Source organism: Cnephaeus nilssonii (genome assembly GCF_951640355.1).
Source record: "Cnephaeus nilssonii genome assembly, chromosome: 14".
NCBI lineage: Eukaryota > Metazoa > Chordata > Mammalia > Chiroptera > Vespertilionidae > Cnephaeus > Cnephaeus nilssonii.
The window spans coordinates 21,047,071-21,073,232 of record NC_137085.1 but is presented as its reverse complement, the minus strand read 5'-3'; the positions used below and the strand labels follow the sequence as shown (position 1 = coordinate 21,073,232).

Here is a 26,162-nt window from a genome sequence, read left to right as displayed (position 1 = left end):
GACATGGTCAGTGTTCTCCAGGAGTTTAGGGTCTAGCAGGACGCTAAATAAAGCAAGCACACCAATGACTTGCCATATGAAGGCACGCGTCTTTTAATTAAAAATGTGTGTCAATAAAATGCTATGAAGTTTCAAAGAGGGGCAGATGTTAACATCACTCTGGAAGAATCAGGAAGGTTTTATGGAGTCGGGAGCACTTGAGTCCGGTCTTAAAGTAGGAAGATAAGACTTGAGTGGTTTGGAAAGGATGTGTGATGTGGGGTAGTGATACACATTAGGGCTTTTCCCACACCTCGTTTGGTGGATTGATTTATTTTTTTTTAGACTAGTAATTATGTAATACTGGGAATGCATATAATTAAATAACATCCTTATAAATTGCTTCTGGAAGACAGATGTCAGCAAACATTGTTGTGTTTATCAGAGGGATGACCAGCCTCTGGATCGCGGGACTTCCCGTAATCACACCTGCATATTTACAAAGGCTTTGGAAACAAACCGCTCAGTGCAAGTAGTTCAACACTTTGAAACCCTTCCCTGCTCAAGTGTTATCTCCTCCTTCCTTCACTTCCCCTCCTTTTAGAGTAGGTGCCACTCTTGCCTTTTTTTTTTTTTTTTTTTTTTTTTTTTTTGTGAGCACTATCATTGGAAAGTAGCAAAATGACTTTGAACAGCTTAGAAATGGGATTTCTGGAAAAGGGCAACGAGAAAAATGTTACACGCAGTTTTTAACCCTGTCTTTTTGTTTGTTCGTTTTTCTCCTTCATCAAGTTTGGATCGCCATATGCAAACCCACCACGGACACCATAAACCATTCCGATGCAAACTCTGCTCCTTCAAGTCCTCCTACAACAGCCGGCTAAAAACACACCTACTCAAAGCGCATGCTGGTGAGTTGACATCGGCGATGCCCACGTCTGCTGCGTTTGAAATCCTGTGGTCTTCACTGAGTAAAAGTTTGAAAGTCTTTTGTCCCACACATGAGAATAAGTTATTCCTGAGGTGGTTGCACATTTAGTTTCGTTTTAATTGAATAAAGAAAAACTAAGGAATCGCCCAAAGCCACAATAATAACCAAGCCGGTGTCACCCACGTCACAGTGGATGCATGCTAACAGTTTTTGTTGGTGAAGACAAAGTTCTAAATTCCTGAGCCTTTCTAATGGAAATGTAAGAATTGTTACCTCCGCTAAAGATAATCCCCAAATAAAGTAATGTTGTAGTCTTGAGGAAGTTCAAAGGAACTTAAGAGAACTCAAGACAAGTAGTGCGATTCTTGGGAGATGCCTTAGATACATTTCCAGATACAAGATAAGCAGTGGCTTGGGGTCATGCGTGTCCCGGGGCTACGTGGGTCTCTATCACTCTATGGTCCATCTCACTGTGCTTGCTTCATGGAACACCCTTTGCCTACAGGGCTCTTTACTGAACACGTTACATTCATCATCGTATTTCATCCTCATGGCAGTCCTAAAGGGCAGGTTGTCGCCCTCAGTTTCAGATGACCTGCTCAAAGCCATGTGGTCCACTCACTGAGAACTTGACTCCAGAACAAGCACGTCCCTGTCACTGATGGGATGCTGCCTCTCTCTCTCTCTCTCTCTCTCTCTCTCTCTCTCTCTCTCTCTCTCTCTCTCTTCTGCTCTTCTCTACTTTGCATATGATAGGGGATGCCCACAGGTAGATAATCAGAACTCGGGCACGAGAGAGAAAAGAGGCCTGACGTAGGAAAGGCAGCGGGGAGGGGCCTGGGGATGTCTCCATGACCTGCTCAGTCTCTCTCAGAACCCCAGCTCGGCAGCAGCCTGTGTGTGACCCTCAGAGGTTTTGACAACCTCAGAGGAACTCCCATCAAACCCAAAGGGAAACTGGGGAAATGAGGCCTCAGGATGCCCAGCTATACCATCAAGATTCTTTCAGAAGTCGTCTCCTCCCTGAGTTTCCTAGGCTGAGGTATTTAGATCCTACTTTGGAAATTTGCAGACAGCTAGAATTCTTCTTATTTTTTGGCTCCCCTTGTGTGGTTATAAAACCCACTGAGAACCTGAGTCCTTCCTTCCTTCCCTTTGCCATCTCCTCATTGCCTGTGGAAATACACTCTTGTCTCTTTGCTGTCTCCTCCTGAGTGTTGGGTCCCGTTGAACTGGCTCAATGCAGTGAAGCTACTGAAGGCTTCCAAATGCCCTGGGCCCCAACGGTGGGCAGCGGGGTGGGGGTGAGGGTCTGGGACAGGGAGATTAGCCAAATGGGCTTGTCTCTATCTGGTAGTATTTTTATATCGCCAGGAAAATTCCACTGAAGTTCATGGAGTGAGAGGCTCCGGGGTTCAAGCCGTTCTTTTCTAGCTGTATATTGTAAATGATTCAGCTGGGACCCCGACCTGGTGTTTTTCCCATAGGCCTCTGCCTTGTCAGACGTGCTGTCGCAGTGGGAGTTGGGTAAATGATTCCGCCTGTAGGAAGGGCTTTGAAGGGGTGCCAGAGGCCGCACACTGGCTCCAGGGCACTGAGCGGAAGTGTATGTTCTTGGAGCTGGCGAGCAGACTGGCCTTCTGTGCTCGCTGGTTGGAGAGAAGGAAGCATCCAGATGGGGAGCGAGTGGGAGCGGTGTAATTCAGCTCTGTGTGCACCTGGGAGCTCTGGTGTCCACAAATGGCCCTTAGCCACTGACAGTGGCCTGGCTAAGGGAGAGCCAGTACATTTTGCAAAGGACTGTTGACTCATCTTGTCTGTTGTAGATGGATTATTTTAAAGGATAAAGAGTCGTGTAGATGAACCAAGTAACCTGGATTTGAACTCTCTCTCCAGTTGGACTATTTACAACCACTAAACAAAGTTCATCAACCAAAGGACTTGAATGCATTTATGCATAACCCATGGGCACAGACAATAGGGTGGTGAAGGCCTGGGGCGGGGATGGAGGCAGGCTAGAAGAGGTCAATATGGGGCGGGGGGAGGCAGAAGGGGGACATATGTAATACTCTCAACAATAAAGATTTTTTTTAAATAAATTTTATTGATTTTTTACAGAGAAAGGGAGAAGGATAGAGAGTTAGAAACATCGATGAGAGAGAAACATCAATCAGCTGCTTCCTGCACACCTCCCACTTGGGATGTGCCCGCAACCAAGGTACATGCCCTTGACCGGAATCGAACCTGGGACCTTTCAGTCTACAGGCCGACGCTCTATCCACTGAGCCAAACCGGTCAGGGCATAAAGATTTTTTTAAAAAATTGAAAAATGGAATAGGGAGAGCAGCGGTATTATATATAATGTAATATAATGGTTATTGTATTATTGTAATAATGCAATGATTAATAACACAAAAATAAACTCCATGTTTTGAGTACTCACAACTATAAACCTACTTTTGCCCCACCCTATATATGTAATATATGCATATAATGTGTATATAATATATATATGTATATATGTATACATATATAACTTATATAGGTAATAGTAGTAAAGCCCATTGCTCGTGACCCAGCATTACCTGTAACTCCTAGGTAACTATGGGGGACAACTGATGGATGTTCGGTTTGTTTGGATCCTCTGACCTCTTTGAATGTCTGTTTTCTGCCTTGGGCTGTAGCACGTTGCATAAATCAAGGTTAGTTTCAAGACTTTCTTGGAAATGCAAGCTCTGGGGTCGTCAGTGGTGAAAGGAGACTTAACGCAGAACTTGGGATGCAGGGTCACCTCACATGTGAAACCATTGGGTGTCAGGTGGCAGCCCTCCGCTGCGTGAAGCGAGGACCGAGTTTTCCCTTCCAGTTCCTGCTTCACTTACCGAACCGGAGACATCAGCTCCGCCCTCAGCTGTTCCCACTGGCCCAGAGAACCTTCACAACCGTAACGCCATTCTTCTCTCATTCCTTTACTTCCTCCTCTTTCATCTCCTCTGGCTTTTAAATTTCACTTAAAAATAAATTTTAAAAATACATGTTGATTACAGAAAATTTGAAAATGAAGGAAATATAGTCGGTCGTCTATAATCTTGTTATCTCAAGATCATGGTGGTTAACGGTTTTTTTAAAAAAAAGGATGTTTTCATTGATTTTAGGGAGAGGGGAAGAAAGAAAGATCAAAGATGAAAGAGAATCACAGATTGGTTGCCTCCCGCACGCCCCCTACTGGGGATCGAGCCCACAACCCCAGCATGTGCCCTGAGTAGAAATTGAACCGTGACCTCCTAGTTCAGCAGTTGCCAACTGGTGGTCCGTGAGGTCCGAAAGGTTGGCAACTGCTATCCTAGTTCATTGGTCAACGCTCAACCACTGGGCCACACCAGCCAGGCAGCTGTTGTTAACATTTGATCGTTTTTCCTTTCAGCCATTTCCTCTAATTATTTTTTAACAATTGTGGTTATAATTTAATCTAAAAGATATTATGCCTTCCTATCTATTTTTCGAGTATTTTATTTTCCTATGTTGTTATAGACTCTTTAAGAAAATGATAATTCATCAAGAAGATAGGGCCACATTTACTTAATCATTTCCCCATGGTTGGAAATTTAGGTTGTTTCATCTTTTTCAAGCATAAATGCATGTTTATTTCTAAATAAAGCTTTCTATATACTAAAGGATATTTCCTTAATGTAAACTCTCAGAAGTGGAATTACTGCATTATTAGGCATGAACATCCAAAGCCTATTGTTCTAAAAAGCAGAATTGCTTTCTGAGTTGATTGTACCAGGGTAACATAACATAAGCTTGCCCATTTCACACCCTCGCTTCTGAAAATGCAGTTAATTGAAAAACTGACTTAGGGCAAAGGTAAATCATACTCTAATTTAATTTAGTCCTAGTGATTCGTCCTGCATTTCAGTGGTATAAAAATAATTAAAAGGAACATTCTTATTTTAACTGAAATATCCTGTTTATTGAAGAAGGTGGCGATATACACACAGAGAGACATATATTCATATGTATACCCATACCTCTTTCAGTTTAAAAAAAAAAGACTTGTTTTTACCCATTTCTGTATTATTGATTACATAGGGAAATGGGGTTTTATCCTGAGGTTTGTGAACTGGTCCAGAAAGAAAACAAAGCCCACTGTGGGATGAGTGGAGTCGGGAGGTGTGGAGTCAGCAAGGAAGAGGTGAATGAGACTAGCACAGGGGACTCCCACGGAGGGACGGGTGATGGAAAGCCACCGAAAGGCCCTGGAAGGAGAATTAAGGTGTTGTTTCCTGGTGACGATAGAAGGGCAGCCTTGACCGGGAAGCGTTTCTGGTGGGGGCATCGTGGACATCCGGTTTGGCTCCCTGTGGAGGAACAGCCCATAGATAGGCCCCTCCACGTCAGTAGAGTGTGACATGGAGAGGAGCCAGGTCCCTTGAATAAGGAGCTCCTCCGGGGTTTCAGTCCCGGAGGAGAGCAGTGGCTGGGGAAGGGGCGGGGGTTGGTCTGTGCAGGTCTTAGGCCCCGAAGCTCAGGATGCTCCTCCATAGAGTGATTAACCGTGTTCTGGTCTCCACCCCACCTGTGCCCTCCTTTCCCCTTTGTCCCTTGCCCCATCTCCCAGGTGAACATGCCTACAAATGTTCTTGGTGCTCATTCTCCACCATGACAATCAGCCAGTTAAAGGAACACTCCCTCAAGGTCCACGGGAAAGCCCTGACGCTGCCCAGGCCTCGGATTGTCAGCCTGCTCTCCTCACACAACCACCACTCCGCCCAGAAAGCCACCCCGGCTGAGGAAGTGGAAGACTCCAATGGTAACGTGGGCTGCCCAGCCAGAGCTAACCACCGCGGGTTGAGGTGGGCCGGGGGAAACTGCCAATCCTTCTTTCTAGAAGGAAATCTTACGCAAAAAAACATGGAGGTTCAAGTGAAGGAAGAAACGTGAAAGGGTTGAAACTATAGAAATGGGGGTTGGGCTCCGGCCGGTTCTTGGGTGTTTAGAACATCTGGCCTGCTGACTGAAGGGTCCCGGGTTCGATTCCGATCAAGGGCATGTACCTGCGTTACAGGTTCAATCCCCAACCCTGGTCAAGTTGCATGCCTGAGGCCACCAATCCATGTGTCTCTCTCACATCGATGTTTCTCTCCGTCTCCCTCTCCTTTACTCTCTCTCAAAATCAATGGAAAAGATATCCTCAATATTAACAAACAAAAAAATGAAATTGGAGTTGGAAGGTGTTGGGAACTAGGGGAGTGTGTGTTGGGTGCTGACGTGTGTGAGCTTTGCTTGTGGAAAGAGCACGATGTGAGGGATGGGTTAGTGTTGGTTCTTTCACTGTTTGGGAGCCAGAAAGAGGATAGGATACCAGACAGATGTATTTCCTTGTTTACTTATTTATATTCTGTCTTGTTTTAAAACAATATATGTGTATTTTGAAGTGGTTGGGGTATGAGAGATGTAAGTTAACTACCCAGAATTCAGGGTAGGAGTGGAAAGGGTGATTGGGTGGGGCGAATATGTCTGAATGGATCACAAGCTGCTTTAAGGGTAAGGCAGTGATTTTTATGTAGCTGAAGGGTGTTGAGAAAGCATCATTTTGGAGGAGGGTTTACACTGCCCAGTTTTGGAGGCTCAGGAGAAATACAGGAGGCCATGGAGGGGGTCTCCTCACTGACAATGTAACCAAAGCTGTAGGGGAGGCAGGGAGGGAAGGAAGGAGGGAGCAAAGGGATCCATGGTTGTTCTGATCACAGCAGGAAATGGAAGGGTCTTGATGACTCAGCTCCCCTCAGGTGAGTGAGAATCAGGTACTTAGGAGGACGTCTGAGCAGGGCAGGAGACCTTAGAGCTGCTCTCTCCCAGGTCCCTCTAAAGCCCAGGTCCCTTCCACCGCACCTCCAGTACCCAGTTTGAGTACCAGGTCGAGTACCAGGTCGGGGAACAGGCTGTTTCCCAGGGTCCGCTGTGACGTTCTTGGGAGGAGCTTGGTGTGGGGTCTTGGCTTTGAATCTTACTTCTCTCGATGCTGGTTGTGTTTTCCTGGGCCATCTGCGCGTTCTGTGCTCCCGGATAAAACTGGGTAGAGAGTAACTGTTGACCTTGAGAGATTAGTGAGAAAAGGTACACGAATGAGGATGAGGTGGGATGCCTGCTTCAACATCTGACGCGTGGTTTGTATTTAACAAGTGGTCGTTTTGTTCCTGTGATTCTCATCCTTTGACTGAAATTCTGGCCTCTGGGACCTTCTGTCAGAAGCATGAATTTGGGGTTATTTTTCATGTAAGGGTTTAAAAATATTGACTCTTCGGGTAACCCGAAGATCTGACGGCCCAGCATGTCCACATGGTCTAATTACCAGGTGATCAAGGGGGTAAATGAGAGGTCTTTATTCCTGAGGTCTACAAGAAGACCACTGTAGGAGAGAGAGGAGAGGTAAGTCCTGAGACTGGCAGCTGCCTTTCCTGAGTTGTAGAACCCGGGGGCCTTTCCTTTGCAGACCATTAAACACTGTGGTCCACCCAGTAGCTTCTTGCTGGTGTTCCTGTCGTAGAGGACTTCCGTTTAATAAAGCAGGTTTGTTAGGATGATTGTGGCTTGCAGTGGAGTGAGCATGCTCTCTCCTCCACTGTTGTGTAGTAGTTTAAAATGCAGGAGAAAGCCTGTGTTGTTGTTTTCCAGGGAAAACCTACAGTCGATGCCAGGGGCAGGGGCGAGGGCGTGTGAAAGGGTACAGGAAATGCTCCCTTGGCACCTTGAGATTCTGTGTGTGGGAAAAGACTGGTATGTTGCAACAAAGGGCAAAACACAGGGTCAGGTACTAACCCCTTGAGTGCGTTGTTTGCATCTGAAATGGATGCTACACCTGTGGAGCCATTAGGGTGAAGCTGATCCATCCAAACACCATTTCCAGCAAAAGCTTGACCCGGGACACTTCTCTCGATATCATAGCTTTGTCTTTCTCACCTGAAGGGTGGGTCTCCTCACAGGACACGGGACTCCCACAGACCACTCGCTGCACGTGGTGCACTAAGAAGGGTTAAGTTCAGGCAACTTCCTGAGTCTGTACTCTGTACTGATAGCTACACTGTGCACAGAAGAATCAGAAATGAATAGAATGCTGGGCTGGCATAGCTCAGTGGTTGCTCATCGACCTATGAACCAGGAGGTCACAGTTCAATTCCCGGTCAGGGCACATGCCCGGATTGCAGGCTCGATCCCCAGTGGGGGATGTGCAGGGGGCAGCCAATCAGTGATTCTCCCTCATCATTGATGTTTCTCTCTCTCCCTTCCTCTCTCTGGAGTCAATATATTTTTTAAAAAGAGAGAAAGAAAGGACTAGAGTACCAGTACCATTCTATTCCTGCAACAGCTTAAAAATCAGATGTTTAGAAGGTAGTGTCAGTACCTACATCTGAACTAATCACAACCCTAAGCCAGAGACTTATCCTTTTTGTGGGTGATTTCAGGTTCTTGGAAGCTAGACTAGGTTGGGACCTTGGGGAGGGTGGTCACAGAGTCATGATGGCACAGTATTAGTAACTCGCTGTGTAGCACAGAGAGTCTGCCTTGATTCAGCCACAGGAGGGTAATTTGCAATAAATAGAAGTGGTGGGGTTCTTTTTCCTTTAAAAGAAAGAACACAGTGAGTGTGAAAGCCCTGGGTGGCATCTGTGTAGTGAGGCCTGTGCTGGTTTTAACATGTAAATAGCCAATATCAATGGGTCAGAAGTGGTTTATTTAATTTGATGAAAAAACAACAACACTTGATTAGAGGGTGGGGAAAACAGAAAGAAGGCATCGAATCGGCTCTTGTCGCGAATGAGTAATTCCGTGGAAAGAGAACTTCAGTTTATTTGTTCAGTAAATATTTTCTCGAATGCTTACTATCAGTCTTGCATAGTTCTGGATGCTCAGGAGCGATGGAGGAGGTCGAAGGTGAGAAGGCTCTGTACTGGGGAGCTAGTGGTGGATCCCTGTCAACAGCTAAGTCTGGGGGTGAGAAAACAGCTGTGGGGCTAGACAGTAGCCAGTAAATCACGCCTCGAATGGTGTTTGCTACGCACATGTGAAATCCAACTGCACATTTTAACCGGGTGGAGCTGTGGGGCTGTTGGCTCTCAGTTGAGGTTTCCCACACTGCGGATGCCAGGACGCTGGTGAGCTGCAGGCCTGGGGGGGGCGAGCGGAGACCCATAAAACCAGGGAACTCACCACTGTGTCCTTGGCTTTCTGATTCCCGGTGAGGGATGTGAATCGAACGAGTTGACATGCTCGCTGCTCTCTGCAGTTGTCAAACGCTTGCCGTCTTGAGCGCGAGCCAGCCTTCCCTGGCAGAGGGAAGCCGCCCGAGAGAGCGGGTTCTCCCAAGGCCGCTCTCCCTCCCCACCCAGAGGGAGGCCTGCAAGGGCGGGAAGCTGAGAAGGGCCAGGAAGCTGGAGGGGAGGTTTCGCCCCAGCCGCCTGGCCACACACCTGTTCTGTGCACAAACAGGGCTCTCGGGCTCTGGGCTGTCCGTCTTGACAGGTTTCAGCAGCACGTGACGGTCGTGTATATTCTTCCTGATGGGTTGTTGGAAAGGAAAGCCACGGCCGTGGGGTGCTGGTCTTGTGTAGAGGATAATGGGAAATGACACGCCGTCGCGATCCTAAACAGCGCGTTAAGGGGAAATCATAAGGTTGTCAGCCAGAGGAAGCGCTCTGCTCTGTTTGTGTTTACGGGGCCCCTCCCCATGCCATATAAAACACAGGGCTGGGTTCTGTCAGGGTTTCCCCACAGGTCTCTGCTTGCAGTACAGAGAAACACACACACACGCACACACATCTGTAAAATAACAAAGAAACCAGAACATGTAGTTCAGTTGGGAGGTTTGTTTAAATCTGAGAGGCAATGCAGTGCACGGACAGTGGATCATTAACTTAACAGTCAGCCAGGTCATTTATAAGAAGTCCGACCAGTGGTGACGTTCCACCTCCTTACTCCCTCCCCCCGCCTCCCCACCCCTGGAAGAATAGGTCATTTTATTTATCTTGTGCCTATGGAATTGTCTGCTCTAGGAAACAGCTACCGTGATGTGTTTAAAACAAAAAAATGAGACCCTAAGACCAGCTGCGGATGAAATAAGGTGAATGAGGACAGCATAGTTTTTTCATCCACATCCTGGGAGCAGCCCAGGGAAGACGCAAGAACCCTCTTGTGATGCTGTCCCCCGTTTCTTGTCGGTCTCAATACTGGCCACCCAGCGGGAGTGTCTTCGCTGTTGTGAATTAACAGGAAAACGTTCTAAGGAGTTTTGATAGTGTGTGTGTGTGTGTGAGTGTGTGAGATTTTCTGTCATTCTCAGTTGGCTTTTCTAGTCTAAACTCTAGCATAATATTTGCTACCAACACTTTTTCTCAAGACACCTCTCGTCAAAGGACCACAGGCACTTGTCACCCTATCAGAGCCGAAGTCCTCTTCATGCATTCAGAGCTTGCCCTGCAGGCACCCCTCCCCCGGTCCAGAGTGGCCTCACTAGCAAACCTGATGCCGCCAGCCGTCCCCTTACTTGCTGCCGCCAGCGTCCTCTCCCCGGTTTCTCCGCCTGGACGTCCGAAGGAGCGCTGCTGGGCGTGTGGGAGAATTTCCTCCCTGCCGGCTTCCCTCTCCGAGACTCTGGCTTTCCCTTGCTCTGAAGAACAGCTTTTACTGCCTCTGCTCGATTACCCTTTTACCTCTGGTCTCCGTTCCCTCTTGGTGCTTGTGGATATGATATTGTTCCTGTCCCCTAATTTGCCACCGGGGGCAGTTAGGTAGGGACTGACTCAGTACTGACTCCTTTGGACTGCCCATTGAATTCTCGGAGACAGCACAGTTTTTCGTACAGGTCATTGCAGGGAGTGCTGGCATTTCTGAACCCACAGAACCCAGTTGCAGCAGAGTAAGCTTATTGCATTTCCATTTAAGCGGCAAGTTTCCAAGATAACCAGTCCCAAGACGGAACCTTGGGGACTGTTCTAACAGAAATTTTCTGACACCGTGATTCTGCCAAGAGGAAAAGATCTTTCTTGACAAAGAACATTGTGGACGTTGTCATTGTTCCCTGCATCGCGAGACCTTCTGAGGAGCTGGGAAACGGAAGGCCGAGATGGGGTGGAAGTCTTCCCCGCCCTCAGAAGGAGACAGCAGGTGCCGTGGGGCTCCCCAGTGGGCACTGCCAGGGGGGTCACCTGGGAGCAGAGCCCCTTCTGGAGCGAATGCACACGGTCATTGGCCCTGGTTGTTGTCTGTCTCCGTCCAAAATCCCACAGTGTTTGGTTGCAGTTCAGTCCACATTCATAGAAGCTCTTGCGTGAAACTGAACAACAAAACAGATTAATGAAATACCCGATTCTGCCTGACAATTTTACCCACTGGGATTTTAACATAATATATTGGTTAGAAGGAGAACTGTTTTATGAGATTTATCCTGGTCAGTTTCTGCAAATCCTAAGCCAAGGATTGGAAAGTGTTTTCTGTAAAGGGTCAGATAGAAAATATTTTCAGCTCTGTGAGCCACACGGTCCGTGTTACAGCAACTCAGCTGGGACTCTAATGTGAAAGCTGCCGTAAGCACAGAGCCTTGGTGGCGTTCCGATAAAACTTTATGCACAGAGACGGGAGGCCACATTCAGCCCCTGGGCAGTGTGTCACTGACCTTTGCTGAAGATGATTGAAGGGGGAAAAAGTACAGTAATACCCACGAAACTAGTCCCATTTTAATAAATGTCATTATAGACCTTTATATTTGACATAGGCACTACTCTCTTTTTATAATACACTAGTGACCCAGTGCACGAATTTGTGCACATTGAAAGGAAATTAATTAGAAGGTGGCCAGCAGGGTGGGACTGGGTGAGAAGGCTGAACACGTCCTGGAGCCAACCTCCTGTGGTCCCTCCCCGGCCAGCTGTACCTGGGGTGGCGCCGTGGCTCCAAGGGCATCTGCAGAGTGAGCGGGGTCCCTCTGGCAGGTGGGGTCCCTTGGCCTGGCCTGCAGGGATCAGGCCAAAACTGGCCCTCCAACATCCCCCGGGGGGTCCCAGAGTGCAAGAGGGTACTTGGCAAAGTTGCTGTTGTACAGGGTGTGGAACACAAATGCAAGTGTGCAGTAAACCAGATTCGGGGCGACAGTGCCCCAGCAACAACATAACCCACGGCCGAAGGTGGAATCGTGCAGCCCCGTGAGGAATCAGGCTCCCTCCTCTCTGGTTTCGGGGTGCATCACCCAAGAACCACTGTTGCCAAGTAACTGCAGCTTGGTAGCTCCTGTGTTGAGCGTCTGTCCCCGGTGCTCAGTGTGCATCATAGTGACCAGTCGGACAGGCGGAAGGACACTTAGCATATTAGCCTTTTATACATATATATATATTTTCTTATTGATTTCAGAGAAGAAGGGAGAGGGAGTGAGAGGTAGAAACATCAGTGATGAGAGAGAATCATTGATCAGCTACCTCCTGCATGCACCCTACTGAGGATCAAGCCTGCAACCCAGGCATGTGCCCTGGCTGGGAATTGAACTGTGACCTCCTGGTTCATAGGTCGACTCTCAACCACTGAGGTACACTGACTGGGCACATGTGGACTACTCTTAGGTGTCACTCAACATGTAGCTCAACCTGAATATGTTCTTTATTTTATATATGTAGGGTATGAGACATTAAAAGCGTTAGCATGTAAATTACATTTAAGCTTAAGAGAAAGTGTTTTCTAAGAATTACGTTGCATCTAGCGCCAAACTATCAATTCATTTAACCTTGACTCTAGCAACACTAGACACTTAAAAATCAAGATCTGAAGTGCCTGCTTTTCAAAGAGAAGCTTTTCCGATTTCTAAATAGGTCAGACCTAAAACTCAGCCTTTACAAGGAGCCAATTAGTTGCTAGGGCATCAACCTTCCACACAGGTGCCCACCGCAACCAGATTTCTCTTGGGGTGAGAGAAAGAAGAGGTGGTTTCTCTAAAAATGACAGTAATGAAATGGAAACTCTTGAGTGAATAGTTGTGTAAAGTACAAAGATGTACATCGTTTAGAGCACGTAGGATACAAGGCATAATTTTAATGGCCAGACCAAAACGTTTAATGGGTTCTGCTGATCTCCAAATTATCTGTCCGGAGAATGCTAGCCTCCTCTTTTCAATACCTGAATTTCTATATTAAAATGTGATCTGGAGTTTATTTTCATGCTTATTATGAAGATGGCATTTCTGCTCTAAAGACTTCGAGTTGGTAACTGCAATGGTGCAGAGTGGTACAGGTGACTCTGCATCCTCTGTTAGACGCCCAGGCGTCTTCAGAGGTTGCATTATTAGAATTTGTCTTCAACAGCAAATAGGAAGCCTCCACAATGACCACCACCCTGACGTTGAATATCACGTTCTCTCTCCTTCCCAAGAAACCCACCTGCCTGAGATTTCTGGGGCTTTTTGAATTAGCCACAGTTTCATGTGCCAAGGATTAAAAAACATTTCAAGTGTAAGCTTTCCATGTCCTGGGAACTTAGTCAACTAACCATCTCCCTCTTCCCATGCCAAGAAAAACATTTGTTCATCAGAAATATAAGCATAGCCTTAGCCGGTGGATAGGGCGCCAGCCTGTGGACTGAAGGGTTCCAGGTTCGATTCCGGTCAAGGGCACGTGCCTGGGTTGCAGGCTTGATCCCCGGTTCAGGGGGGTATGCGGGAGGCGGTCGGTCGATGATTCTCATCGTTGATGTTTCTGTTTCTCCCTCTCCCTCTCTGAAATCAATAAAAATATATTTAAAATCCTATATAATAAAGAGGTAATATGCAAATTGATCATCACTCCAACACACAAGATGGCCGCCCCCATGTGGTCAAAGATGGCCTCCCCATGTGGACACAAGATGGTCATCAGGGGAGGGCAGTTGTGGGTAATCAGGCCTGCAAAGGAGGGCAGTTTGGGGGGACCCAGACCTTCCAGAGAGGACAGTTGGGGACCCAGGCCTGCAGGGGAGGGCAGTTGGGGGGGACCCAGGCCTGTTGGGGAGGGTAGTTGGGAGGGACAAGGCCTGCAGGGGAGGGCAGTTAGGGGTGACCCGGCCAGCAGGGGAAGGCAGTTAGGGGCAATCGGGCCAGCAGGGGAGTAGTTAGGAGTCAATCAGGCTGGCAGGCAGAAGCAGTTAGGGGCAATCAGGAAGGCAGGCAGGCAAGCGGTTGGGAGCCAGCAGTCATGGATTGTGAAAGGGATGTCCCAGATTGAAGAGGGTGCAGGCTGGGCTGAGGGACACCCCACCACCACTACCATGCACAAATTTCATGCACCGGGCCTCTAGTATATATATAAGCATAGACTACCCAACTCGTTCACAGCTAGTTTCTAGCAACACCAGCATTTGCTTCAGAATTCCACGTCTGATGTTTGCATCTCCTGGTTGAAAGTTACCTTTAAGTGTTCTAGAACCATAGTTATGGGAAGTGGCTAAAAGGGAGAAGACATCTATTCCTTAGCAGAAAATATATTCAGTTGTTAATCAAATCATCTAAATGACTAATCTTGGTTCTTTTTGGAAAGAATGTTCCCTTGTCTTCTCATTGCCCCCCTTGAATTTTCTTTTCCTGGAATTGGAGCTCGATTACCCTATCTAATAAAAGAGTAATATGCAAATTGACCATCACGCCAACACACAAGATGGCTGGCCCCCATGTGGACACAAGATGGCCAGCAGGGGAGGGCAGTTGGGAGGGACCAGGCCTGCAAGGGAGGGAAGTTGGTGGCGACCGGGTCTGCAGGGAAGGGCAGTTGGGGGGGACCAGGCCTGCAGGGGAGGGCAGTTAGGGGTGACCAGGCCTTCAGGGGTGGGCAGTTAGGGGCAATCAGGCTGGCAGGGGAGCAGTTAGGCATCAATCAGGCTTGCAGGGGAGTGGCTAGGGGGTGATCAGGCTGGCAGGCAGAAGCGGTTAGGGGCAATCAGGAAGGCAGGCAGGCGAGCAGATGGGAGCCAGCAGTCCTGGGTTGTGAGAGGGATGTCCGACTGCCCGTTTAGGCCCAATCCCGGTAGGATCGATCCTACCGGGATTGGGCCTAAACGGGCAGTCGGACATCCCTTGAGGGGTTCCCAGATTGGAGAGGGTGTAGGGTGGGCTGAGAGACACACACCCCCGTGCACGAATTTCATGCACCGGGCCTCTAGTATTTATATAAAATTTCTCCATTCTCTTGAGACTTCTTATGACTCCCCGGTCTTCTCACTTTCAAATACTGTTCTGCATTAGAGGGTTTTACACAAGCAGAAAGGAGGTTTGGATTCGAGAGAGCTGACACTGACAGGTATAGACCCTGGGATGGCCTTGTTGCAGGAGAGGCTGTGTCCTGGGCAAGATGACTGACTGTGTGTAAAAGAGGTTTTTTAAAAATGTTTTATTGATTTTTAGAGAGTGATGGATAGAGAGAGAAACACATCGATGAGAGAGAAACACCAAAATAATTTCTTTTAAGTGCTGAGATGAGAAGAAGATGCCAGGTATAACCTTTTAGAAATAACTATCACATATTTTTTAAAATAAGTTCCATGAGGTCTTACGGTATCGCCCAGAAGAGCATGTCCAAATCACGTACACATTTCGTTGTTAATGCATTCATAATCCTAAATAACATCCTGTGGGAAAATCCCACTGGTGGCAGTTAAATAAAAACAGCGAGGTAAGCTGGAGTTCAGGTAGGAGGATCCGCTCGCTTGTCTTTTGCTGGGTTCGGTCCCTCACCGTTTACGCCCAGAAAGAGAGGCTCCTGCCATACGGGCTTTTCGCCTTTGCAAGCAGTTTCAGAGCCCTCAGGCTCAACCCAGAGGGCATGTTTGGCCGAGAGTGCAGGGCGAGCTAAGGTTTTAGTTACCGGTACATTGCTGTCCGAGAAGTCATCCTGGGGCTAGGTTCTTGAGCTTCCTGGGAGCACAGCATATTCTTAGATGACTGGTGCAAGCCACGCTCCTTATGTCATCTTTATTTTCATGCGCCGTGAGCCCTCCAAAGCTGCAGGGACAGCCACATGAAGCAGAGTAGGACCTTCTCAACCCTTCATCTAGTCCTTGATATTTTTGGCATTGCTAGTTATTTTTTTCCTCCTCGGCCAGAGTGAAACTCATCCATTCTGGTTTATTATAAGAATGCTGCATCTGTTGAATTCCTGAGTGATAAAACAAGCATTGGTGGTGGTTGTTTTTTTTATTTAATTCTGCTGATTGCCTTAAACTTGTCATCTGGATCAGTATGTCTTATAAACCAGAGGTACAGATTATCGGTCACATTTAATAGAGAAGGAAACTGAGCCCCTGAGGAATGAAGTGATGAGTCCAAAGATCACGAAACGTGTATGTGGTGGAGCTGGTCTAAATCCAAAGCCGTGTTGGGAATTTTTATGCCATCCCATTGAAGACTCCCAGCAGAAATACACACCCATAAATGAGCCACAGCAACTAGGGCACAACCTCGTCTTTATGTTCGGGGATCCTGGAATTTTCCTTAGGAAACGAATGCCAAGTTTTTATTGTGGGTTGATCATTCTAGAGCTTAAGTTAATAGACCTACAGATGGTGTTAAGTTGTAAGAGCAGAGTTGACTGAAGTGAGAAATTGTGCATTTGGATTTTAATAATTGTAACCTTGGAGAAGAAAAGGGCTTGATGAGTCCCGGAGGGCTTCTTGGAAGAGGTGGAGCTCAGGCGGGGCCTTGGCGGGTGAGCAGGATTTTTACAGGGGCAGAAGGAAGTCCATAACAGGTGGAAGGAGTATCAGAAGTGAGCAAACTTATAGAAGAAGGGATCTTGGAACAGCAAGGAGACCAGTCTGGCTAGGGGGGTGGGTGTGTAGGGAAGTTAGTGGGAGGACAGTGTGGGGTGAGGAGAGGCAGAGCCAGACAACAGGGGTACTTAGTACCAGGAAGAGGCCCTTAGATTTGTTAAGCTGGCTGAATAAGGAAGACCAGCAGCAAGGTGCCCATCGCTTTAAGAGGCCGTGGGGTACTTTTGAGCTGGTATCCACAGGTCTTCAAGAATGAATTCACCTGAATGACATTCTGGAAAAGGCAAAACTACAGACAGTAAAGAAAAGTAGTGGTTGCCAGGAGGTTAGGGGGAGGAACAAATAGGAGGAGCATAGAGGATTTGGGGAGCATAGATATCCTTGTATGACATTCTAATGATGAATATATGTCATTACACATTTGTCCAAACCCATAGAATGTACAACATCAAGAACTCTAATGTAAACTGTGGACTTTGGGTGATGATGTGTCCATGTAGGTTCATCAGTTGTAACAAATATACCACTTTGGTGTGGATGCTGATAATGGGGGAGGCTGTGCATGTGGGGGGACACGGCACCTATGCGAAGTCTCTGCACCTTCTGCTCAATATTATTGTGAACCTAAAGTTGCTCTAAAAAACAAAGTCTATTAAAAGTAAACAAAAGAGACAAAAAAATAGTCATGGGTGGTAGCTACCCCTTTTAAGATGCTTGCTTAGATTTTCCTTCTGATTAGAAAAGTAATACCCGTTCATGATTAAAGAACAGCTCTATGGCAATGCCTAATAAAATGTAAGGGCCGCCCATAATGCTAGCCTCTCTCTCAGCACCCAAATAATCCCCATTAGCAGTGTGCCCCGGAGTCACCTAGATGTCTTCTATGCATACACACACAGGGTCTGTCTGATTTTATTTTATTTTTTTAAACTGGGGCCGTAATACACAGACTAATTTGTTCATGTTTTTGCTCTCCCTTGGAAAAGGTCTCTCACTATTGGACTCACTGTCGTTTTAACACATGAGGGTGCATATCTCAAAACAAAACCAACGATTCCCCTTCCGATAATAGATATTGAGCCCTTAAAAGGCTTGCATTTTTGTGTATGTGATGCCTATGTTTAAGGTGAGAATTCACTAATTTATTTCACTTTAAGGGCCCATTCATCTCCTTAAAAATTACTTAAGCAAAATGTCTTTTCTTACTGCTTCAGACTTAATACACTTGAAAGTATTGGCCAGTGTTCTGTAAGTTACGTGACAAAACCAGGATTTCAGGCTGTCTAGACTGTTCAGAGTAACGAGCTGACAAGGAGGTTTTGCGAGGGGATAGACGTGAAATAGGTTGGGTGGCTGCTGGCCTTCGCAGTCACTTCCATTCCTAGTCGTGCCAAGTAGTCTTATCATTGGCAGTCCTCTCTGTCTCCCCAGCTAAACTGTGTGCTCTCTGAGGCCCAGGGCTGTTTCAGAGCCCTAGCACTTGGCAGGCCGTTCAGCAAACACTCCTGGATTTGAATTGGGTCAGCAACATGAACCACACCCAAGGAGATCCGACAAAACAGTAGTTTAAGTGAGACAGAGCCTGAGAATTTCAGTGCCTGGGAGCTCAGGTGTGTCACGGATGTCTGGGGAGAGCCAGCGGGTTGGGGGTGCCTGGGTACCGTGACGTGCTGTCCCTCACTGTTGTAAATGTCCTGGATCACACCCCCCTCCTCTAGGTCACTTTGACCACACACCCTCCACCCCACCCCGCCCCCGATGGCAACACCATATCCCTTTTAGCTGTTTGCAACCAAAGTGCCTAATACTCCCTTTCTTCCATGCAGCCAAGAGGAGGGGGCGCGTTCCTTCCTTTCTGCCACCTCTTGAGGATATTTCTGCTTCCCTTTTCAGACACTGGCTCTCTGCTTACTTCCTCCTCCTCCAGACCTCCTGGGATGTTCTTTTACCTTCCTCAGTGAACTCAGTGCCCGCCTCACAGTCGGCCCTTTCACTCCAACCGTGACCATCGGGCTCTGGAATTCCAATACTAGACTCAGTGGTAATGAATGACCCAGCAAATGGCGTTAACCCTTGAACAATACGGTTTGGGACTGCTTGGATCCCTTTACACGTGGATTTTCTTTTTTTCTTTTTTCCGTAAACGTGCAATTGGCCTTCTGTATTTCCAGGTTTTCCATCCACAGAGTCAACCAACTGTAGGTGGAACACTGTATTTTCTATCCGTGCTTGGGAATCTGTGGATGCATAGTTCTGTGCCACTGTACACAAGGGACTTGAGCATCCGCAGATTTTGGCATCTGCCACAGTCCTGGAACAAATGCCCACAGATACTGAGGGATGGCTGTACTTGGTCTCTGCAGCTAGACATTTACCGCCTTTCCAACCCTGCTCTCACTGCCACTCACCGGTGGCTAAATTGCCTATAATCGCTCCACCTCCTGCACCTCCAACTCTTCAGTTCTCTCTGACCTCTACCCCACCCTCTCTCCCACCCAGACGCCGGAGGCAGCTGCAGCAGAGGGGTTTCCGCCAGCATCCTTGTGACCCTAACTCCCTCGTCCTCTCCTTTACAAATTGCCAGGCCCCCGCCCTGATCGGCCCTCGCTCTGAACTTCTGATTTTAGCCGTCTTCCTGGCTCAGTGTCAGGCTTTTCCGATCTGTTTTCAGGGTTATCCTGGTTAACCACAGATCTGGTTTGCTTTTAAAAAATAAATTTGAGCTGATTCAGATTTATCCCTCTCGAAAGTCAGTTTTGTTATATTAGTAAGTATTCCCAAGTACCTTCTAGAGCAGCGATGGCGAACCTATGACACGCGTGTCAGCACTGACACGCGTAGCCATTTCTGATGACACGTGGCCGCTGAGGCGGCCGCATGCCGAGGATGAAACATTTGCTGCTCCTGAGGATGAAACATTTGCGAAATAATGTTTTTTCCTCAAAGTGACACACTACCCGAGTTATGCTCAGTTTTTTGGCGAAGTTTGACACACCAAGCTCAAAAGGTTGCCCATCACTGTTCTAGAGTGAAAAAGATCGAAATGGAGCCACGTTGGGTGTGCTAGAATTTGCAGATGGTTGCTGATAGCAAAGAAATGGAGTGAGGAGCTAGATGGGTAATAGCCATGGCGATCACAAATTATTGTACTTGAGAGTTGCTATTTCAGTTACTACAGTATTTTAAAATTTTGCCCATGGGTAAGTTTTTAATTAAGAATATAGAGAAGGGAAGAAGAAGAAATCCACATCTACCTTGCATGCAAGCAGGAATGAAGCCACCAACATGTCTTTCAGAACAAAAAACAATAATCATGATAACTAAATCAGAGGCGGACAGTAAAGTGTAAATAAATTCCCAACTAACACATTTAAATCGGTAAATTCTGTATATTGTTATGTTAGTAGTAAAATAAGACCATTTCTGCTAATACATCCACAGTATACTGTTGCATCTTGGTTATGTTACCTACATAATGGAAGACTGACTCTTTAAAAATAAAATCCGATACTTAAATAAAAAATAGATTTGTTTTTTCTCTTTAATTTATATTTTCCCCAATGGCTTCATTAGTATGCCTCTATCCTGTAGCTTTTTAAAAAAATCCTCATCAGAGGATATGTTTATTGGTTTTTCTTTTTTTCTTTTTTCTTTTAGAGAGAGAAAGAGAGAGAAACAGAGAAACACCGATGTCAGAGAGAAACATCAGTCGGTTGCCTTCTGTACGTGGCTCGACCAGGGATCGAACCTGCAACCCAGGTATGTGCCCTGACTGGGAATTGAACCTGCAGCCTTTTGGTGTACAGGACGACGCTCCAACCAACTGAGCCGCCTGGCTAGGGCTATCCCTCTAGCTTTTTTTTTAAATAAAAAGGTTTACAGTACTTTTCACTATATTTCTCCCCTAATTTTCGGAGCTGCTGTTAAAATCACAGCATGCCGATGGAAGAGTGCTGAGTACATAGACGACCACCCATTGTGTGTTGCGGGGGCAGGAAGGAGTGTGAGAACTATGGGGTGGAGGGATGGTGGTCCTCTGTAAGTCCAGGGCAGGCTTGCGGTTTGTTTGTTTATTTACTTCCTATTTATTTATTTACCATCTCCAAAATTGAAGGATGGCAAAAACAGTACCCAAGAACATTTAAAACTATAATATATGGAGCAAATTGGAGGTGGTTTTTATACTGGTCGTCGTCATCCCAGTGAAAGGAGGGGGCTACTGGAGCTGGCCATCTAAGGCCGGAGGAGTTAGAAAGTGCTGAGACCTACCCAGGCCCACAGCTCCCACTCAGGTGGAGCAGCTCCCCCTCAGGTGGAGCAGCTCCCCCTCAGGTGGAGCAGCTCCCCCTCAGGTGGAGCAGCACCGTGCCCCTGGCTTCCTGCGTCAGAAGGGAAGTGCGGGGAATTGACAGGGCTGCCACATCTGACGACACAACAAGTCCTTCCGAGCTCTGGTGGCGGTGGCTTCCCTGGGGCACTCCCACTCGGGAAGCATCCAAGTGTTCCGTGGAACCACTTCCTCCACTCGTAACCCTTTTCCCCCCGTGGAATCTTGGAGTCCCGCCGCAGTACTGGCCTCGAGCGCGACTTCCCGTGTGTCGTGGGGTTCGTTTTGATTGAACAGATGCCAGTCGGAACCGTTTCACCCAAGTGGAGCTAGTGAAAATTAGGGGCAGGTGATCTTTTCAAAACCTGTCTCTGTGTGGATCATCTTTCCTCTATAGTCTGCACAGGAGATGTTGGACCCCGGGGTTTGAGGTTTGGCTTGAGAGCGGCTGCAGGCCCCAGTCCAGGAAATACCACCCCCATGGCAGGCCAGAAACCGGCCAGTCTGGGCAGTCTCAGGCGGAGGTCCGGCGTCGCCCGCGCTGCCCGTGAGTGAGTGCTGAGATAAACCCTTTCCCTTCTCTGAGCCTCCAGTTCTAATGCGTAAAAAAGCGATGCCTCCTTTATGGGGTTATTTCCAGGATCAAATGAAAAGACATTCAGAAATGCTTTCATATTCTAAATTACTGCAGAAATATTCGGTATTATTAAAGTAGTATAGTAGGAGCAGATTTCTTGTTAGTTTATGAAAATTTGTCATCAACCAGAGGTTGATGGGGATTTTTTTTTTTTAATGAAAAAGGAAGAAAATTTCAATCTTGTGTTGGAAGCTGAATGAAATCTCTTTACATCGTGAGCTGTTTCTTAGGAGTCTAAAATAATTCAGTATTTGGAAAGTGATACTTTATCTGGAGCCCTGATCATCTAAATTTTTTTTACCTTTGGGGCTAATTTGAAACCACCCACATAGGAAACTCCTCAGCACTTGATGTCCTAATGGGTGTAAGGCATCGATAGCCCCAGTGTCAGATGTCCTTCGTGTTGTTATTATTGGCATTAATTGATATGCATTTTACATTAACTATCAGTTATTGCTTATCTTCCAACTGACTTACAAACATTGTCTCATTTCATTGAATACAACAGTCACATGAAGCCAGTCAGCAACCTGTGTAAAACCCAGCAGCTGGCAGAATAACCGAATGACTATTTTATAATCTTGAAAATTCACTTTTCACTTCAAAAGCCACCTAATTATTTCCCAATCTTAAGAATCAGGGATCTTTTTTTTCTTTCTATCTTTCTTTCTTTCTTTGTTTTTTTTTTTGTAAGAATGCTCCACTTTTTACCCAGGGCGTTCTGGGAACTCTTGTAATGAAATGCAGTAATGTAAAGCCCACCCCCGTTTTCCCTTTGGAACGATGTTGTAATTTAAGAGATTACATTCCTGACCAAATACTGGGCTCTAGATCAGAGCTAGTGAGTGACCACATGTATTAGGAGACATCAGACAATAACAACAAATGAGTAAAGTCGTTGGAACCAGCAAAGGTATGTTTTTAATCTTACTGGATGGATTCAAAACATGCTGCAGAGATTCACGTTCTCATGAAGTGTGTGGTCATTTTGTTTACTTCATTAGAACTTAGGAAACTTGTCTGAAGAGGACTGGGAGTGGTCCAGCTGAGCACATTTAAAACGTTTTGGCTGATCCCTTTGATTCCCTGTATCATGTCATCTGAAGTAAGGAGATGATTCAAAACGATTCCACCGATTTTATAGCTGTGTCAGGCTTTGTAAAGGGTTTCCGTCTGTGAATCTGCTACTGTTGAAGCTGCTGGTGATAATGATGGTGGTGGTGGTGATCAAGAGTTTGTGTGTGTGTGTGTGTGTGTGTGTGTGTGTTTTGTTTTGTTTTGTTTTGTTTTCACTAAAAACGAAGGGGTAACTGTTCCCTCCCTGCCATTTTCTCCTTACCCGCCCTGTTCCTACAAAACCTTCGTCTTTGAGCTGCTCGAGGGGAAGGTGTGCTCCTGTCTGTTGTTGGGACCTCCCGTGGCACTGAAATGCCTTACACACAACTACGGGGCCACTCACAGAGCGTCTCTCAGCTTCGAAAACTCTCTTTGGAAATTGCCAGGACCCTGCAGGCCGCTTGCTATTGCCGTTTGATTACTACAGACCAATCGCTTCCCTGAGTGAGGGCATTAATAGCTCGGAATTGGTGGACCCGAGCATTCTTAGGGGAAAACGATTGGAGAAAGGAGAAAGAGAAGGCACCTTCCATAGCTCCGTAACCAACATTTTAAGTGCCTCATTCAGACGTGAGAGAGACTCTCCACTTTTCCCATCCCAGTCTGTCCCGTAAACCCATAGAAAGTACTTAGTATTGATCTAGTAACCAATTCGTTATTGGCTTAACCTACTTCTTAACTCTGTTAAAAAACAAAATTCAACTGAGTAAATTTTAAAGCTCTCACTGGCTTTATTCAACGATTGATGAATTAGTCGGTGTCCAGTCATCTGAAAGGAGCTCTGAGGGGCTGTACAAAACGAAGGACTCACAGGCCGAAGGGAGCAGGAACAGGATGTTACACTGGGCGGAAGAGGGGGTTAGTCATTGCAGAGTTACTTCTTTGCAGGGTGACAGGTCTGAATTGATTTCCCACTAGTGCTGATTGACAGGTGGAAGGTTCCATTTCTGGGAGAGCTGAAACGAATGAAATTAAGTTTCAGTTTGGTGATGTGGGCTTAGCATAGTGGCTCCATTTTTCAGCCTGTTGTCTTATTTTTTTAATAGCTCAGTTAGGAAAAATTATAATAAAAAAAACAAAACTTTAAAATGGGCATAGATCTATATCTGTGGGTGCCTTGATTAGCTCACCCACCTTTCATTCTCGTCAAGCTATTTGACAGTCCTTTAAGTAATAGAAAACTGATATTAATGCAAATGGTTCTTCCCATATTACAAATCTGTTGTGTCTGTTTAGAGTGCAATTGATTGTTGCCTGTGGAGAGATAAGTTTTTGCATCTGTGTGTAAACTCGTTTAAGCCTTCCTTTACTTCATATAAACACGTGTTTTTTTAAAAAACCTTCTCTGACCAGTTGTGACGTCTTTTTGGCTCCCTCGTTGATGAGTGAGCTAAATAAAAATCTTTGATGATTCAACATAAACATCCCATGAGACAGGACCTTCTATCCATGCTTAGAAAACAGCTCTGGGTTCAAATAGCCCATCATGTTTATGTCTACTTTGGTTTATAGGGTTAATAAATGAGGAGCACTGTTATGTTTTATGGGCCCAATAACTGTACTGTGACCGTATGCCAAGAACTCGTCTTGCCTCAGGAGCCTCGCTGGCCATGGCCCGTGGGGTCGGGTGGGTGGGTCAGGGTTCGAATCTTGCAGAAGACCGGGGTTTACGCGTCAAGGACATTTTGATGTGGACCAGATGTGTCCCTGGACATTTTGGACAGGCCCAAATATCCAGGACCTGTGGGCGTGGACCGAGTGTCTCAGTGGACGTTTTGGACAGGACCAAATGTTCTGCGAGGAGCGAGGGGGAAACGGGCTTAAGAAAGGCCACAGTCACCCCCGGCAGAGTTGCAGTGAAGGTGCACATCGCCTGGCTCCAAAGTGCTGTGTCCTACGTCACACTGCTCCCCCAAACCCCAGTTCGTAGAGGTGTTCTTTTCCCCCTGGAAAGTCTAAGAAAAGAAGCTATAGGAGCCCCAGGAAAGTGTTCTGTGTTTTAACTATTAGAACCATTCTTGGATAGGACCTTCTGTCATTCTGTTTCTGCGATTGCAGTTTTCGCCTCCAAATCTCTTAAAGGGATCGGTATCCCAACTTCTATTTGCTTGCCATTCGGTCTTGCCTTGAACAGCTGGCATCTGTCTTGTGCCTTCGGCATTGGTTTGAAGCCACTCCGATGCAGTGGCCTCCCATCGGCACCCTGCCGGGGCGTTTTCCCCAGCGAAGGAGTCATTCCTGGCCTGTTCGCTCCCGCCGCCGCCTCCCTCTGCCCCCTCTCCTTCTCTGGAGTCCCTCGCCGTGGGACTCTGGCCCCACCACTTAATGAAATGGCTTTCCCGAGCGTTGACAGCGACTTCAGACCAACAAGTCCATGGCCTTTGCTCCCGCCTCATCTTTTTTTGTCCGTGGCATTTAAAACTGCTGACCTTCCTCCCAGGGAAATCCTCCTCCCTGGGTTTGGGGCCTGCGTGTGTTCCGGGCTGTCCTCTGGCAATACCATCTCTCTGCCTTGTTCTCAGCACTCTTCCTCCAGCTGCCGTCACGCGACTGGTCAGGGCCCCTGTCCTCTCCTCTGCTCCCCCTTCACATACACATGGATCCACGCTTGTCTGATGATGCCAGAATCTCGACCTCCGGCCCGCGCCTCTCAGCTTCAGCCCCAGACCCTTCCTTGCATGTGCTCCTCACTTTCTCCACCTGCAGGCCTCACTCAGCTTTTACGTCAAAGGTTCTAAACTGGAACTCACTGACTTCCTCCCGAACGTCCTGTGTCCAGCTGGGATCCGCTGGGATCCTCTGCGTCTTCAGTTCTCCTGGGACCCGCCTTCCATCAGCCAGTCGGTTGCCTAGTCAGCCCAGTGGTGCCCATCTCCTCACTTCCTCGCAAATTGACCCCCTCCTTCCCATCCCCATCTCTTGCCTGAGCCATCACCATATCCACCCCACCTGCAAACGCCTCCCTTCAGTCTCTGAGCAAGGTTGTCATACCATTCTCCTATTCAAGAGTATTTTTTAAAATTTTATTGGGGTGACATTAGTCAACATGAACGTATAGGTTTCATGTGTGGATTACTGATTTACAAAATCTGTATATGGGACCATGTGCCCACCCCAAGTCAAATCTCCTGTCACCTCATACTAGGACCCCTTTCTTCCCCCACCCCTCCCTCTGGCAACCACCACACTGCGTTTGTGTTCATAAGTTTTAGTTCTATATCCACACGTGAGTGAAATCGTGTCGTTCTTAGCTTTTTCTGTTTGACTTATTTCACTTCGCATAATGTTCTCCAGGTCCATCCATGTTGTCGTAAATGACGCTATTTCATCCTTTCTTATGGCTGTGCAGTACTCCATTGTGTATATATACCACATCTTTATCCTGTCCTCTATCGTAG

General features: G+C 46.9%; 1 protein-coding gene across 13 annotated transcripts in view; it reads left to right on the top strand.

Moving 5' to 3' along the window:
- Positions 1–26,162, top strand: part of ZNF462 (zinc finger protein 462) — a 136,273-nt gene that overhangs the window by 64,635 nt on the left and 45,476 nt on the right. For 12 of the 13 annotated variants that reach the window (XR_013814456.1, XM_079789804.1, XM_079789812.1 and 9 more), the window contains 2 exons: positions 772–890; positions 5,532–5,723. Coding sequence is in view for 11 of the 13 variants with exons in the window: in XM_079789804.1 (XP_079645930.1) it covers positions 772–890; positions 5,532–5,723 (311 nt within the window). In the remaining 2 variants the exon portion in view is untranslated. Of the gene's footprint in view, positions 1–771; positions 891–5,531; positions 5,724–26,162 lie in introns of those variants that run through there. The other variant, XR_013814457.1, reaches the window with a different exon arrangement.